Source organism: Anarhichas minor, unplaced genomic scaffold (genome assembly GCF_050575085.1).
Source record: "Anarhichas minor isolate MPS153535 unplaced genomic scaffold, ASM5057508v1 ptg000004l, whole genome shotgun sequence".
Lineage (NCBI taxonomy): Eukaryota > Metazoa > Chordata > Actinopteri > Perciformes > Anarhichadidae > Anarhichas > Anarhichas minor.
Window position 1 is genome coordinate 5,307,148 of NW_027466450.1, and position 18,498 is coordinate 5,325,645.

The window sequence follows — 18,498 nt, forward strand, 5'->3', positions numbered from 1 at the left end:
CTTTCTTCTCCTTTATGCTTGATTTGATTACTCTCCAGCATCCAATTTTGTTGAGTAGGAACATCTGTTAAAATGCAGCAACTGCATTATGGCAGCGATTCAGAATGTATTCAAGTGTGCAACAGCCTGTGTTAGACAGTGAGAGCTTTTTTTTTTCTGTTAAAGTGCTGACTTTAATCTTTACTTCAGATTCTTACACGTACATTTTTAAGTTATTGCCCCGCAATTGTAGGGGACTAAATTACATTTAACAATCTAAAATATGTAAAATTGAAATGAAAGAGGATTTTATGTTATTCACGTGGCCAATCAAGAACACAAAATGCTCTGGCTGTGCATTTGGGATCTTTGATCCGCTGCTTGGTCATACATTGTGCGACCATGTATTCCTACATTGTTATGGATGTGAAGATCCTGAAACAACCTTGAAAGTCAGACATTTAATCTCATAGTGAATGTTTAATTTCAATGTGATTGAGTACAGCCAAAACTATTAAAAACGTTTCACAGTTCGGACAGCTATTTTTTAAGCGCAGACTCCTTGAAGCACATTCATACACATACTACTTCCACTTTTCATCTGGTGAAACATCCAGAATCGCATGCAAATGAAATGTTTGCATAAGCAGAATGTATACCTCCATTGCATAAACGGTGACTCAGTCTGCCCAAATGCTTGCCACACTCACATCTCAGCACATTTGCAGACCACACAGTCATTCTGTGTTATTGCAGAACCTCAGAGCACTTCCTGGTTGATTCATTTCTGTGTCACTTACAAAGAAAAGTTTCAAATCTTACCACACAGTGTTTAGCTGCTCCCTTGTGCTATGCTTTCTCCCCTTTAAAGACAAAGTATCAAGCTGCCTGGTATGTTGCTACATAAAGAAGGAATTTGTCAGTCAGAACATGTTGCTTTGTAGGTGTGAAGTCGATAAGTTAATCTCCTGGTTAGCTCAACCGTACATTGCAGGCAGTGAGAAGCTGCTATTTATGCTGGTGATACATTTTAGCTGTGAAATGAAAAGTTCCTGTTTAATTTTAAAGGTTTAATGAATTTCATTAATTCATAAAGGCAAAATTATTTCCAGCTGCACGGGCAGTAAAACATTTATACAATTATTTTTTTATTATCAACATATTCATTTAACTGATAACTGTTGAACTTTGAATAACAATTAATACAAATATATTTACAGTGCAACTTTTTGAATTATAAAACATTGCATATATTACATGCCACATAAAAAAATAGAAGTGCATTTCTTCCCCCTCTCCTCTCATCTCCTCTTCTGGCCTATGAGGTTCAGTCCTCTTCACTGGGTTTGGTTTTCAGTGGGTGTTGCTCTACCCACAGATTTTGACCCGACTTGTTTCCTCCTGAGACTTTTCTTCTGCAAATCTTCAGCAGCATTAGGAACATGACCAACAGCGAGCAGACGACGAAAGCTATAAGAATCCCAATCCAGATATCCGACTTGCATTCTGGCTCAGAGATGGCTTTGACATCTCCTGCAAAGAAGAAGACAAAGAAATGCTTTACCGGTGCCCGCATATACATAATTTAATATGATTTTCAAGCACTGTTATTTGCTGGGAGATGCTGCATCACATTAAGATGTGCTTACCTTCTGCATAGACATTAACAGTCAAATATCCTGAGTTTTCCACTGCAAGCTTCCTCCACCCATGAGACAGAGATGGGAGCCACTCTTCTACCTCACAGAAATACAGGCCACTATCTTCAGGGCTTGGCTTCAAGAATGTAAGGCTGAATAGTTTGGGCAAAGGGTGGCCAAATCTTAGCTGATCACCCTCACCAAACCTGTCCTGTAGGGTGGAGTTGCGGTAAGCTGTGAATATAGGGTGTTGTTCAGTTTCTGTCTCTTTCCGCCAAAACCATGTGACCTGGAACTCAGATAGACTGCTGGATTGATTGGCGATATGACAGGGGATGGGGAAATCCTGGGATCTGCTTATGTTCAACGACTTTTCTTCCTTCACAATGGACAGGTTGTTTTCTGTGAAAAAACACATCGATGAAAAGACTAATTATATTCCACTTTATCTTCACAAAGCAAAGCAATCAATGGGACTTAAAATTTAATTTCACAAGTATACAAACAGACAGGGAAGAAGTCAGCAGGGAAAGAAGACAAATGGTAGATTAGGAAGCTTTGCAAAGGGCAGAAACAGAAAACACAACAAAACAATAGAAAGAGAAGAGCAAGTAGGTCATGTGTACAACATTAAGACAACATCATGCATAAAACCATCAACACCACGAGAGCAAGACATATGACAGTACCACTAGAGAAGCGGTTAGTTTGCTGAGAAGTACATGTGCAGGTGTGTAGCACAAGCCAGACAACCACCCATGCAAACACACAGCAACATTTTAGAAAGCTGCCAACAGAGTGCTCTGAAAGACTTGATCATACCTGCAACCTTTACAGTCAGCGTGATGGGGCCTGTGGTGTCTGAGGCCTTTTGCTGCCAGTGACCTTCATGGTCCAGCTGGTATTGCTCCACCTGGCACCGGTAGGTCCCACTATCACCCTCGTGGGCCCTCTGAATTCCCAGAGGGAAGCTGCTCTGAGTGGGCCTGGAGAGACGAAGCCGCCCCTGCAGGTCTCTGAGCTCCTGGTTCTCTGGGTAACTCAGCAGGCCCGTGTGATCCAGCTCCACCAGGATATTCGTGTTGGAAGAATCATGTCCAGTATAGAGCCAAGCAAATTTGTAGAATAAAGAAGGACTGGATGCACCTGACATGATGTTACACTTGAGCTCCACCTCGTCTCCCTCTCTGGCTGGCGACGGCTGCTCATTCTTCTCTAAACTAAGGTCGTTGGCTGGAGAATGAGAGTGGGCAGAGAAATTAACACTTAGTCAATGAAGAACTTAGTATTTTGTCAAATTATTTTAGCCCCTGAAAACTTAAAAAAAAAGTACTTCTATATATGATGAAGTAAGCTAAAATCAAAGTAAAAGTTCAAGGGTCATATTCAGCAAACCATACGTTTTTGATCCAAGAATAATTCTAAAAGGCTTTAGGCATTAAACACATTTGATTGACAGTGCTGAAAACACACTGAAGGCGCATTTTGATTTAAAATGTTTCTCAATTGGTGCATAGAAATAAATTACATTTTTTCCAACTGAGCCCCAGCCATTTAAAATCACTGAGAAAAAAAAGGAGAAATAGATGATTATGGAAATCTCTCATTTGAAATAAGCAAAGCTGTCTGAACATTGGCAGAGCATTGTGTGTTCATGTAGGGAGCTCGTTTAGAAAGGTTTTTAGGGGCCTATAAAATGGTGTTGTTGAAGACTTGTGTTACTCACTGAGACATTCTCAGTGAGTTATTTAACACGAACTTACCAGGCTCGATAACTGTTAGCTCTGTAGTTTTGGACACCGGTGAGAGCTGATACCAGTCACCATGAGGATCTTGCAGCCACTCCACCACCTCGCATATGTACGAGCCGCCGTCTGAGATCCGAGCATCCTGAATACTAAACTCAAAACTAGGGCCCTTGGTGCGCTTCATGCTGATTCGCTGCCTGTGGCTCAGCTGTACCTGGGGTCCGAATGTCACCAGGGCATCCTGGTCTGAGCTCACAATGGTCTTATTTTCTGCCTGCTGCTGGAGCAGCCAGGTGACAGCATAGCGGGAGGACGCAGAGGGTTCTGAGGTAACTGAGCATTTCATTTCTGTGTCAGTGTTGATATTTATTGTCAAGGCAGGGGTGGTGGTCAGCACGAGCTTGCTCACTAGGAGAGGGAGAAAAATATGAGAAATAGATAGCACAATGCAGCTTTCATCCAAAGATGACATGTAGCCTTACAAATCTCAACGGTACCTGGCTTCTGCACCAAAACAGCCAGCTGGTTGGATGGAGGCAGCTTCTTGTTAAAGTTCTCCAGGAAGACAGACACCCTACACTGGTAGTTTCCCGCCTCCCTACGGCTCGCACCATTGATAAGCAGATAGTAAATGACTTCATTCTCTTTGTTCTCTACTGTCAGCTGGTAGCGGTGCTGGTCTCCAGACCAGCTGATGGCACCGTCAGAGTACAATGTCAGGATGTTGTCTAGGGTTGAGGCATCACGGTGCAGGCTCCAGGTGAGTGTTATTGGTATGCGTGGCCCTCTGACCCGGCACATCAACTCCACATTTTCTCCTACAGTCACTGTGCTCTTGCGACTTATCAGAGACACTTTAACAAACGAATCTGTGAGAAAATTCAAAAGAGTCAGCGGTGGTGAGTGAGAAAGCAGAAGTTGGTGATCATACAATCATCATCTGATTATGAGTGTTCAAAGTAAAAAAGAAATGTGAGGAAACTACATTTACAAAGTACTGTCTGTCTCTTCTCTTTGTTTTCATCACACTTGCACATCATCTCTCAACATAGTTTCCTTCTCTAAAATAAGGCAGGGTTAATATGCCCATAATCATCAAAAAACATAAAAACATTTCGATGACAGATGACATTTCTGTGTCAGTAACATCTATTACACATGACGCAACAAAAAAATGTTTTCTTCTTTTAGACTTAATTGGGCTAAAAGTAGAAAGTTTGTGCTGATTACATCATTTTCCTCATGATTGTGCAAATGTCTTCTAATTAGTTTTTGATATTTCTTGCATGCAAATGGAATTGCAAAGCAAGAAAGACCAAAATATAGAGAAACCATTTGTCTCAATATGCAGGTTTCATCATTCGTTTGTCTTGAATCATTTGTACTACACAGACAGACGGAGACATATCTTTGTTGAGATTATTGTTGACTTCCGGAGAGGCCACACTCAACACCCACCACTGACCATCAATGGTGCTGATATAGAGAGAGTGAGCAGCACCAAATTCCTGGGGGTGGACATCAGTGAGGACCTCTCGTGGACAGCCAACACAACATCACTGGCAAAGAAAGCCCAGAGGTGCCTCTACTTTCTCCACAAACTGAAGAAGGCAAGAACACCACCACCCATCATGTGCACCTTTTACCGAGGCACCATTGAGAGCATCCTGACAAACTGTATCACTGTGTGGGGGCGGAAGCTGCACTGACTACAACAGGAAAGCCCTGCAGCGCATAGCGAACACAGCTGGAAGGATCATTGGTGCCTCACTCCCCTCCCTGCAGGACATATACGACACTCGCCTCTCCCGCAAAGTGACCATGATTGTGCGCGACTCCAGCCACCCCTCACACAGTCTCTTCAGCCTCCTGCCCTCTGGGAGAAGATACTGGAGCCTCCGTGCTCGCACCACCAGACTCTCAAACAGCTTCGTCCACCAGGCTGTGAGGAAGCTGAACTCTCTGAACTCTCTCCCTCCTCTCTTTTAAGACTCCCCATGTCCAACTGCTGCTAAATCCCCATGTCCAACTCCTGCTAAATACAGATTGATAGTTTTTTTGTTCTTTTTTCTCTTATTATATATATATTGTCTAAATGTTTTTTTAATCTATTGCACTGTATTCACTTTATATGTTTATATGTTGGACTAGAGAGAAACGTCTTTTCAACTCCCCTGTATGTCCAATACATTGTGGAATTGACAATAAAGCAAACTTTGAACTTTGAACTTTATCTTACCTGCAGGAGCCACAGTCACAGTGGCAATCTGTGACTGGCTGTTGGTCTTGCTGTTGATTTTCCATTCAGCCACAGCACACTGGTAGACGCCTGAATCAGAAGGCGTGATTTCATCAAGCTCTAGGGTGAAGGTGTCAGTCGCCGGACGCGTTGCCTTTACTTTGCGACTCATAAACTCCCCCGCTTTCTCCGTAACACCCTCCTGAGTTAGACTGATGACACTGGTGAACATGGCCGCCGCTGTTGATTTGCGTTGCCAGGTGACGGAGAGCTGATCTTTGACCCCGTGCACTTTACAGGTGAGCTCCAGCCGGTTGCCTTCGTTAACACCCACAGTGTTTTGCATTTCAACTGAGAGCCCACTTTCTGTGATGAGACATGACAACAGACAGATGGAAAACAAAGTAACTTTATTATAAATAAGATTATCTTATCAATAATAGCCTCCATTTCAAAGGATAAAATGTATTAACCTGAATCATGCAGGTAAGAAAAGTAAAGCCTGAGTAAATGTCTGTGTTTGTGTGTGTCTCAGTCAGTATGAGCACATTTGCAGACTGACCTGTGGCTGAGATGCTGACCAGCTGGGAGCTGGAGTCCTGGACTGCTCGCTGCGTAAAGGCACCACCCTGGGCTCTGTCCTGAAGAGTTGCCCTACAGATATACTCTCCTTGGTCCTCGGTTCTGACAGGCTGCAAAATGAGACGGTAGTCTCTATCCCCAATCCGGGCTGCCCTGAGCTCTCCTTCTTTCATTCGCCCACTGTACACGGGCCCCACAGACAGAATACCTGTAGGGCCAATGCGGGCCAACTCAACATTAGCCCTGAGCCAGGCTAGAGAGAAGAACCTTTCCTCCAGGTTCTGCGAGTCTACGTTGCAGGACAGCGACAGCTCCTGCCCCTCCTGCAGAGTTTCCGACTGTGCCGAGATTCTCACCACCAGAGACGACGTGTCTGGCACCACCTCTACTCACCGCAAAAAAGTGAGACAGTGAGACAAACATAGACACACACACATCCTGTCAAAGAAGCCACTGCGCAGAAGAAGAACAAAGCAGAATGTGTTGCCTCATATCAAGACGTGCTATTTGATAGACAAAATCAGTTAGATGACAGCTGTTTCTCACCTCTGGCTTTAACATTCAGGGTAGTTTCCGTTGCATCCTTTTGTGCGATAGTGTACCAAGAGAGGTCAGGATCTTGGATCCACTCCTGAGCCTGGAAGTAGATCCTGCCTTGGTCTGAAAGCTCCAGCTGAGTCATCTTTAGCTTGTACGTGGCCTCTCCCATTTTATCTAACCTGATCAGTCCAGCTTGGTGACGCGCTTCAAACCCGGGGCCTGGGCTAAGTGTAAAATCTCTATTCAGAGACATGATAGGGCGAGCGTTGTCCTCGCCGTCCTTATGGAGATACCAGACAAGAGACAGATGGGTGTGCTGGATGGTGTTGGTGGAGGCCTGGCATGTTAAAGTGAGAGCATCACCCTCATTATAGCTCAGTGAGGTGGAGGCAGGTGATGAAACACTGAGGGAGTTGTCGATCACTACGCCACCACATCCAAAACAGAGCCAAAGACATGGAAGTCATACATTTGTTGCCATCTTTTAAGATACAGCAATGCAGTTACATTTAAAAGCACGTCTTAAAACTCAAAAGTAGAACGGTGACTGCTTACCTTTTACTGTTGTCGCAGCGTTGTAGGTTCCATGATAAGTATATTCTGAGTTGATTACAGAACAGTGATATTCCCCTTCATCACCTTTCTCCAGGCTTTGTATCTCAAACAAGACTGAGTTTGGAGTCACATGTGTCAGAGTGATCTCTTTGCTCATCACGCGCCTTGTATACACGGCATAGCCGAAGCTTTGGTCACCTGTGCTGATGATGTTGATCTCAAATTTTGGTTTTTCAGGCTTCTTGACACGGAATTCAATATCTTTTCTGGTAATGTTACTGGCAAAACCACTCACATTGCAGGAGATGGAGAGCGGAGAGCCCACCACGCGATACAGAGGCCCGGCCTGTACTTCGGTGTGCACTATGGCTTCTCCTGTGTGAAGCACATTCAAAACAGATGGTGAAGTCAGTTGAATACTGAACCTTAAAGATTCAGCCATTTTTTATAAGGGTGCTATACAATCCAGCATCGAACCTTTGTTTTAGTTTTGCGGACATTGTAAAGCTATCGATGAGAAGAACTCCAGTACACGGTTTTGCTTGCTGCGGAAATATTTATTTGATTACGTCGGACAGACTATTATTTTCAAAACTGCACCTGCCTTCTGTCTCTGTCACACAGTAAGGTGTGCAGAGATTATTTTCAAAATGTTATGTATATGTGAAGCAAAACTCTGTAGTCTTCATGATGCTTGGCACATTGTAAGAAAGGTGAAGTTTTTACAGTTGTGTGAAGTATTTATTCATTATAAGTATCCAACGAGTACCTGCAAACAGCGGAAAAAGGTCTCCTACAAGATATTTATCATGGAATCATTGCTGCTTTTCCATCCTGGATTTTCCAGTGATTTGTTTGCCTTCAGTTAAATTGTTTTCTAAAATGACAGCGAGAATAACATAAGTGAATCATCAATTATGAATAATTGACTTCATTCACAGAAATGTTTGCAAATTTTGCAATTTTATGAAATTATAAAAAAATTGACCAAAAACACAGTGATTATTTTGGATTTATCAGCTTAGAATATACATGTATTAGTGGTTATCATTATTTCTTGTTATTTATTAGTAGTATATTTAAGATTGACATAATGACAGGCGCACAAATAACTATGTTCCACTTTTAAAAAAGCACTCCACTATACCTCCTTACTGTAAAATTATACTTTCTTTTCTGTTTTTTTTTTTTGAGGTTTTAACAAAATAAATACTACAATCCAACTGCAGTAATTATAGGCCACTTACCACAGTGCAGTAGTCCCAGCCAAAAGATCAAATTGACCCTCAAACAAGATAGCAGGGAACACTTCATCCTGAAACCTGTCTCAGAAGTAACACAGTGTCCGAGACTATAGACCCTTAGTACGTGTGCGAACATCAGTCTGTGCAGACATTACACAGACATTTAGGTGGTTAACGCTTCCTGTAGGTACACCAAGAGGAAGTCTGGTATAGTTCCTGCATGCTCCGCGCACTGTTGCAGCATTGTGTTTGTAAACCTATTGTCGGTGTCACTTACAGTAGCCTACGTGCCTTAAAATGATTTTTGGTTATCAGGGGTCGGAAAAATGTACAGTGTCCTTGTTAGGGCTCATGTAGCCTTTATGGTTTGACTGCATCATTATATGCAGACTTCTGTTGGACAAATACAGCTTTTGGCAAACTTAGAAAAAGACGGATTTTACAGCAGCCATACCTGAAACAATGGGACGTGAAGTTAAACGAATGCGACGCTCTCTGCTGCGGGCAGGTGATGCATTCTGTCGGCATCCTCCGAGTAACTTCCGGTTTTCCAGAATTCGATTCTTCATTTCGTCATTTAGGCTACATGATTATCAAAAGTCAAATGATACTATATCAAATATAATAATCAGATCATGCATCCACGGGTGGAGGAGATAAAGGGCTCGCGATTGAATGTCGTTGTAGCTTGGGTCCAAGCTTGACCTATTTCGGCCACGATTTCGGGAAACATTTGAAGAGGAAATACGATTGGACTCATTTGGATTGTGTTTGAATGGTGTTGTGGACCAACGAGGCAGTAGTGCCCCTTAGTGGAGAAGATGAAAGCCTACATTTCTGCTGCAGCTGTGTCTATGTTCACATTTCTTATAGTTACTGCTTTGATTGAGTCAAATATTTTCATAAAATGTAAAGATAAGATAAGAAAATACTGTATTGATCCCAGAGGCGTGAGCAGCACAGAGAGACTCCAAGGATAGAGGACTATTTGAATGAAATACAAAAAAAAAGGATAAATAAATGAAAAACATTAAATAAAATATTTAGGCATAAACAAAACATGCAATATGCACTGACCTATAATGCCTTTCAACTTGTAAGAGAATTGTGCAAATATTTATGCAGCAGGAATCCAGAAATACAGCACATGCATATAATGTAACTCTGGCCTTTGTATAATATGTTCTGAATTTTAACTGCAATGTGAGATTTAGAAACTGTGTTTACTCTGTTGTGCAGTCTGTACGTAATGACTGGTTGTAATCATTTAGACCGTTTATTTTGAAGTCAAACCCAGGGCCTCCATGCAAGGACTGCTGGGTGCTCGCTGGACAGGTGGCCCATTGTTATAATATAATAATATCTAATAATCCTGGAAATAGAAAATAATACTATGATATAGCATATCATAGAGAGAATATACAACAACAACATAATTGTACTTCATGGTGATATAAATAATAAAAAGCAATATAGTGGTAAATATGTTGCTACTACTTAAACTAATACTTTCAATCGTAAAAATAGTTATTGATTATATGTTGTTGTATATATAGCAATAAGAAAAAATCATCTACAACATCTACAAATGTATTTATTCCCAACTCAATCTTTGCTTGATAGTTTTACATCTTTAGGCTTTAAAAAGGTACGATCTGAGAACCTATTGCTCAAAACCTATAGACATATGCAACTGTGCAAGCCAAAAAGGCTGGTAACCAATGTATCAGGGATGAAGGGCCTTGCTCAGGGGCACTTCAGTTGCACCTCAGGCACCAAGACAATCAAACAAAAAGATAGCTTATGTTGACAGCAAATATACGGACACACAACAACAGATATGTATTCAAGATGTTACACTTAAATCCACTTTAAACACATGCAGATAAGATGCTGAGTGTTATCTACACAATTATATTTGGTGTCATCTGTTGGAGGAGACCTGGTGTCTGTGTTTCTGAGAAATATGGGGAAAATTGTGTAAGTTAGAGGAAATGAGCTCAGCACCAGAAGAGGAAGTGTCTAGAAACAAGTATTGCTACACATTTCTCACAGAACAGGAATAGGAAGTATGAAGAGTGCAGGCAAAAACAAATCCACCTCACAAACCGACACAACTGTTGTAGGCGTAAACCACAGGCGTCTTTTTTACTAGTGCAGGTGCACCTAGACTAGCTGCGTGCAGTTCTTGCCAGTTTTTGATGTAAACGATGAGTGACACACTGGAGAGGACGACAGACTGCCCCTTGCTGCCCCTCGCAGAGGACTCCAGCAAAGACGAGGAGAGAAACAGCCTGACGAGCTCAAGTGAGCTACGCTGGGAAGATGGAGGTCTACCCGGGGAGCTGCAGAGAGGAATGGAAACCCTACGAGTGAACAGAGAACTGACCGATGTAGTCCTGTGTGTTCACGGACACGACTTCCCTTGTCACAGAGCCATACTCGCTGCTGCCAGTCAGTACTTCAGGTAAAATAAATCCAAAGTTGTCTAACAGCGCTGTAATGGCACTGCTGGTTTTACTGAATAATCTTTCTTTTTTTTTTTTGCGTAGGGCCATGTTTTGCAGTGGTCTGAAGGAGAGTCATGAGAAGCATGTGGAAATAAAGGGGTTGGACAGTGGGACGATGCAATCTCTCCTGGAGTATACCTACACCAGCCATGCCCTCCTTACAAACTCAAATGTCCAGAGAATACTAGAGGCTGCCAGTCAATTTCAGGTAAAACCACAAATTACTAACAATAAAAGTGAAAGAAGATACTGGATTAGTTTACTTTACACATTCTTCGTCTGTTTCTCAGAGTTCCATCTAAATATTTAACTCTTATCTCATCTTATCTCCTATCAGCAACATTTTTTAGCGTGACAAAGTGAGTGTCAGTAAAAGCAAGGAGACTGTTATTATCATCAAATAAGCTGATTTTTGACTTCATGTTTTATAAGATCATAAACATCCTCAAAATGTAAATCAACCAGTAAAAAAAACACACTTTCCTTTTTAGCTTGTCACATTTTGTACTTGACCCAATTGGGTGTGAAAGGTTTTTATATAAGATGAGGAACTTCGTCCCATTCTACGCAAGTGTGACTACATGCATGATCATGTGATTCTTTCAGCGGCAGTAAAAATATAAACTACCGGAATTAGAGTCATGAAGTTCTACCCGACTGCAACAGTTTACCGTTTATCAAATACGATGCCATTTTAATTCAGTGCCATTGAATCAGTCAGTTGGGGCACATGGTTTATCAAAGGCTTGGCAGGAGACACTGTGGTACAGAATTAGCAGCAAAAAGCATATTTATATACATTCAGATAGACTGGTTTTATTACAGTGATATCAGCGCTGTGGCCCTGCTGTAGTTTAGAACTACATTCAATATCCAAACTGATTGAAGATACTGATTATGTATCTTCAAATTGTTCTTATCTTCTCACTCTCGACATATTTCTCCCCTATTCAGTGGAACAAACATCGAACTGAGTGAGATATGAGTAAAAGAGGGAAGTGAAAGTTGCCCAGTTGTTTACACTTAGGATCAGTTTTCCATACAGGCCTAAATTAACTACACAGCTGTGCCACATCTGGGGAGGCAAGGTTGTTTTCTTTTTATTAAAAAGAAGTTCAAGCATTCTTGTTACTCACTTCCGTCACAGGATGGTTTAGGGCTACGACTGAGGATAGAATTACAGATTTATATTTAGGGTACAATTTGAGGATGTGCATGAGATAATAATAACTTTATTTATATAGCACTTTTCTAATTGGAATTACAAAGTGCTTAAACAAACACTGTATACAGTAAAAATGTTAAAAAGATTAGAATACAAAATAAAACAGTAAAATAATGAGGAGCATACAAAACATGTAATGTTGGTTATTGTTAAGGGTAAGGGCAAGAAAACCTCTGGGTTTCTAAGACACATTACATGTTACCTTATCTGCTTATCAAGGACAATGTTGAGAAACCCTGTACGTGCAACTCAATGTGCCGCCTCAGTTTTCATCTTCATACCACTGCCTATGCTGGCCTTGTCTCTATAGTTCCTGCGTGTGGTGGATGCATGTGCTGGCTTTCTGAGCAAGTCTCTGCACCTCGAGAGCTGCATTGGGATCCTGAATCTTGCCGAAAGCCATGCCTTGCCGGCGTTGAAGACCGGGGCTCAAGACTACATCACCACTCAGTTCTCCCTGGTGGTCCAGCAGCAGGACTTCCTGGAGCTGCCGGCGGAGTCGCTGGAGGCTGTCCTTCAGAGGGACGACCTGGATGTGAAGTGCGAGGAGTGTGTTTTTGAAGCACTCATGCGCTGGGTCAGAGCCCGGCAGGACGAACGCTATCCTTCACTGGCCAGGTTGCTTTCACATGTGCGACTGCCATTGTTGGAGCCTGCTTACTTTGTGGAAAAAGTGGAGTCAGATGAATTGATTCGAGGCTGCAGCGAGGCTTTTCCCTTGCTGCAAGAGGCCCGCATCTATCACCTCTCCGGCAGGGAGGTCAGTATGCAGGGGAGACCAAAAATGTGATGTTATATCTGACATTATTAATATTTAACAAAATCCTGGATATTTTGGAAACATCACTTTGTCCTCAGGTGGCAACAGCTATACCCTTTAATATGTCACATATTTTTAGTGTTGTTTAGTGAATAAAAACTGTCATTTTGTGATCAAAATCACTGCTGTATTTCACTGTGTTATAGTTTAATGTGCTGTGTGCTTGTATAACTCGTTTATAGGTGGTCTCTGAACGAACAAAACCCCGTGTGCGGCACTTTCTGTCAGAGGTGTTCCTGATCATTGGAGGCTGCACTAAAGACGAACGCTTCATCTCCACTGTCACCTGTTTGGACCCCCTCAGACGCAGCAGGCTGGAGGTTGCCAGGCTGCCAGTTACAGAGATGGAGGATGAATCCCAAAACAAGAAATGGGTGGAGTTTGCGGTCATCACTTTCCGAAATGAAGTGTATATATCTGGTGAGAGAGTCCCCATTCATGTGTCATATAACGAGGCTGAGTTACTGTAATATGTAAAGGAGATCCCCTACTGTGCAGATGAAAGTGAAATTGTTCCCCCGTCTACTGGTTATGTATCAGACAAGTTGTGGTTTCTTTATGTCCTCTCTTGATCTACTTATTTTTCCTGCATCTTCAGCATGTAAACAAGTTGTTATAAATGTTCATAAGCTTCTCTTAGTTAAACATAGTGTTACAACCAGTGAATCCATAGCTGAGCAACTGAACAAAACAACAGGAAGATGTGACTGCAGTTACAGTTGTAGTAGGTTTAGGTGTTTCCCAACTCAGGAACTGACACCCCAGCTGTGGTTACTTTAACTGTTCAGCAACATGTACGCTGTGAAAGTTCAGCCTAGTTCATGGGAGTTTACATCAGAATGAAAAGTGTGCGGCCCAATGTGGCGCTCACACGGCCACGAAAGATTCATCGAAACAAGGTTTGTACAGCAAGTGACCTTGTTTTGTAATGCTTCTGTTGTTGTTGCAGGAGGTAAAGAGACACAGCATGATGTCTGGAAATATAATGGGGCCCTGGACAAGTGGATCCAAATTGAGTCTTTGACAACTGGGCGCTGGAGACACAAGATGGCCGTTCACGGGGGAAAGGTGTACTCAATCGGTGGATTTGATGGAGTTCAGAGACTCGATAGCATAGAGGCCTATGATCCCTTTCACAATCGCTGGGCACAGGTAAACATATGATAGCTCTGTATACAATAGTGCTTTTGTGGATTTTACACCAAATGTTCATTAATGCAGCTGGAATTAAAATGTGTACAATAACAATGATTATTATCACCTGACTCAGCAGTTCAGACTTAACGGAGCATTCGGCAGCTAAAGAGTCAGATTCCTCCCCTTAGAAGATGAATGCCCAAACAGAGCTAAAAGGAGAATGAATATTGGACTTAACATTCATCAGGCAGCCAGAAACAGTTAATAAGCAACTGTTTGCTAACATGCTCACAATATCAACTTCCCAAGTTTACAGATTGGTTCTGCTCCTCTCATGTAGCAGAATTAGAAATCAGTTCATGCAGGTTTTTAGAATCCTGTATCTTCCTCAGACACCGGATTGAATTCGTACTTCATTATAGCCATTCCATTTCAACATGCCCCTTTTCAAAAGTCACATTTTATTAGCAGCATTCAGCATTTCTTGACATTGTTGTTGTTGTTCAAGCTAGCAGGTGCTCAATGGATTATTCTGGTAGCAGTTGTTGAGCTTGTGAGCAGAAGAGACAGGGGAAATGTGATTGGATGAAAAGTCTGAAAAGGGACAAAATAAAATAAAGAGTGGTGTGTTGTTGGACAAATAACATTATGAAATAAAAGCTAACTTTAATTAAAAATTGAAATTATGAAATAAAAATAGAGCCCTATAAAACGAAGCTGAGTTTTAATCATTTATTTACATTTTTATATTTCCCACAGTTTATTCATGTGATTATTTATTTTATAGATATTCATTTATTTTGTGGAACACTTTGGAGCTCGATAATAATTAATTACGATACTATCATTGTGGACATCAGGTGTTAAATATCTGACAGTCCATAGAGCGCACTGCTTTAAAACAATATAACTCACATATTCACTTCTATGCCTGTTACATTGTCCATATCACATGAGATGCCCTTTCTTTTGCTGTGCTTGCAGGTGATTCCTCTTGCAGTAGGTGTGAGCTCTTTTGCTGCTGCAAGTTTTGACAGATGGATCTATGTGATTGGTGGCGGGCCGAATGGAAAGTTGGCAACTGATCAGGTTCAGTGCTGGGAACCTGGGACAGACAGCTGGGAGCTGCGGGCGCCCATTCCCATCGAAACCAAATGCACTAATGCAGTCACCTTCAAGGACTGCATCTATATAGTTGGTAAGTTGGCAGTGGTGGAGGGTAACTGAGTACATTTACTCCAGCACCGAGGTATTTGTACTTTACATACAAGTCTTTTCATTGCATGCTTCTTTATATCGTTTTACTCCACTGTATTATTTTGACAACTTTAGTTACTAGTTACTTTACAGATTAAGATTTTACAGTTTGTACAAAACACATAAAATATGATGTTATCGATGAAATTGCTCAGCAGTATATAACAAAGAAAAAAACATGCAAATTAAAAGCATAAATAACATTCCATCACTGTAAGTTGGTGGCTTTGATTTGGAGTATGTACGTGTGGGTGTATATGAAGAGTTTTATTCTAAAGTGAGATGAACACAATGTGCGAAAAGAATTGTAGACACAGACTCTTAAAGAACTATTGCTAGCATTAAGATCAAGAAAACCTGCTCAAATAATTCTTGTTTTTCAAGAATGTGATCATCTGTGTCTGGTTTATTGCGTGAGAAACAGATATGCATATTTGTATATATCTGTGTCTATATTTATTAACTTAAAATATGTTTTTTTCGCTCCCAGGTGGTGCCATGCATGCCATGTACTGCTACTCACCTCTGTCAGACTCCTGGACCCTTGTGACCCGTCTAGGCGAGAGGGCGAGCTGCGCCATCGCTGCCTGTAACAACAAACTCTTCATCACTGGGGGACGGGATAACAAGAACCAAGTTATCTCCACAGTCATGTGCTGGGACTCTACCCGAGGGGCGTTGACAGAGGAGTGTGTTCTACCTATGGGAGTGTCGCACCACGGCAGTGTGACACTCATGAAGTCCTACACACACATACACAGAATAACATCTGCTTCAGAGGGCCAATGACAGACTCCTGTGAGCAGCGCAAGGAGAGTGATGAATGATGAGATGAAGTGTGCATGTGTTGCTATGTAATCTTTTTTGTCAATTAATGCCACTTTGGAATACTACCAGTCATTCACTATGTTGTATGACTAAAACAAAATAATGTAAATAATTGATATACCACGAAATGCATTGTTTCATGGCTTTCAGTTAACATAAAGATTGCAAAAACATGCTGAGCAATATTTTGATGAAATTATTATATGCAGATAATAATAACTTAAGAAAATGCATATTAGCACGAGTTGTGCGAACCAAAACCAAAACCCTTGCACCTGGTGTTTTTGTATTTGTATTTTTTACACACACACACACACACACACACACACACACACACACACACACACACACACACACACACACACATATGGGCGTTTTTTCATGACTTCTGGGGACATTACATTGACTTGCATTCATTTCTTGAAGACTTATTCTAACCATAACCGCTACCAGTTTAACACATAACCCTCCTTTACCTTAACCTAATCCTAACCTTACCCTAACCTTACCATACACCTTAAAACCAATCTTCACCCTAAATTGTAATAATTTACATAATGGGGACAGGCAATTGTCCCCATTTGTTATATGAGTAATCAGATTTTTGTCCCCACGAGATGGGTAAAACAGGTCTTTGCTTTACTGTTTGTGGATTACTTCCTGTGAACACCATCATCCAGTGATCAATACAACTAGTTTTGCTATATTCAAACAAATACTAATTATCAAATACATGAAGAGATATCTTAATTCAAGGCCATTATTATTTGTCCTATCTGCACATTTACAAACATTACAACATACATTACAAACCTTTGTGTCAAACAAATCACTGAAAATAGTTTTATAGACGAGAGACGAAAACTTTGCAGCCTGCTTATCTCCAGTTAGGTCTGTTCCTTAAACTCCTGATTTATTTCTACTACTCGAACGCCAGTAGAAAAGAAAAAACTATCACAAACTTCCGGGATATTTTCAAAATAAAACACACTGACAGCAAGTCGGCATGTCCAGTAACAAAAGTCGTTAAAATCATGAAATCAAACAAAGCTTGTATGAGAATGTGTTGAGTTAAAACGGATAGCCCTTTACTGGTCACCAAACCGAAGTGCCTTTCAGTGCAGACTGGCATAGAAAGGATGATGTGGAAAGTGGAAGTGTATTCATTCACACACTTCCAAGGTGATTACTATGTACTGTTGAGGTGTGGCCTTTTCCAGGGTCAGATTTCAAACTTATTGTGAAGGGAACTCAGGTGTGCATCTCTCTGGTGTTTCTTCTACTCTAGTTGTTTGACACCAACAGCCCACAAACACGCCCCTCGGAATACTCCCGAAATATTTGTGTCTGAAGCCTGTCCCGACTTGTTCCAGGAAAAACAACTTTCTGTGCGCTTTGCGACTTATCGGACCGAGAAGGAAGAGAGTTCCCCTGTTTCGTCCGTTTCACCTGTACCGTTTCACCTGTGTGACGAAGTGAAAGTAAATGTAAAGCGGCGGCTTGAAGAAGTGATTTGTTAGTCCTTTTCTGAAATGGCTGCTCGGTATTTCCTGCTCTATGTCCTCTTCATTGTCTCGTGCCTAGGTGAGTTTGCGTGTGGGTTGTAAATAAGATTTAAACTTTAGTGTCGACATGAAAAGTAGAGCGCATATAGGTGCAGTCATATCTCAGTGTCGCAGTCTCCTCGCAGGCTGAAAGTTGAGTAGGCCTTCAATAGTTTAATATCTGACTGCAGGTAATACATATGCGTCTGTGGTATGCCATGGATTGACCTAATGACCTAAAACAATCCACTGCTTCATTTATAGTCTTAATTTATTGTTGGAATAAAGCAATACTTCTAAATACTAAGGGAGTACCATAAAATACACATAATCCCTTTAAAAAAAAAACTTTGTATCTTTATGTTAGACTTTACACCTGTAGTTACACCTGTATATTCTAGTAACACCTGCAATTATCCCACTATGTTGTTGTGAAATGATCCTTTCTGTTGAGACTACGTTGGTTGGTGTTATGTGGTACTTTTTCAGGCTGTAGTTTGTGTACTCTTATGTAGGACTGAATTATCTTAATAAAGGGCTGACAAAATAATCTTGATTTATGAGTCTGACTTAACTTTTTTCCGGAGATTTCAACTGCATTTCATGGTCTTCATTAGAGGATGGAGATGGCTCAGATTCCATCACGTTAT

The 18,498-nt window shown here is 41.3% G+C and overlaps 2 protein-coding genes across 2 annotated transcripts; one reads left to right on the forward strand and one right to left on the reverse strand.

The window, feature by feature from the left end:
* Positions 1-439: 439 nt before the first annotated feature.
* On the reverse strand, positions 440-9,308 carry LOC142967149 (immunoglobulin superfamily member 3-like). Its single transcript, XM_076107102.1, has 10 exons — positions 8,982-9,308; positions 7,284-7,658; positions 6,735-7,151; positions 6,169-6,573; positions 5,607-5,972; positions 3,865-4,236; positions 3,383-3,775; positions 2,442-2,852; positions 1,629-2,021; positions 440-1,512 (listed from the first exon to the last, which is right to left on the reverse strand). Exons 1-10 carry the CDS (start codon positions 9,094-9,096, stop codon positions 1,307-1,309), a joined length of 3,453 nt encoding a protein of 1,150 aa, XP_075963217.1. The 5' UTR covers positions 9,097-9,308; the 3' UTR covers positions 440-1,306.
* A 1,286-nt stretch (positions 9,309-10,594) lies between these two features.
* Positions 10,595-18,404, forward strand: klhl6 (kelch-like family member 6). Its single transcript, XM_076107103.1, has 7 exons — positions 10,595-10,994; positions 11,080-11,245; positions 12,573-13,022; positions 13,265-13,502; positions 14,032-14,234; positions 15,204-15,417; positions 15,967-18,404. The coding sequence occupies exons 1-7, from the start codon at positions 10,738-10,740 to the stop codon at positions 16,263-16,265; spliced, it is 1,827 nt and encodes a 608-aa protein (XP_075963218.1). The 5' UTR covers positions 10,595-10,737; the 3' UTR covers positions 16,266-18,404.
* Positions 18,405-18,498: the final 94 nt, after the last annotated feature.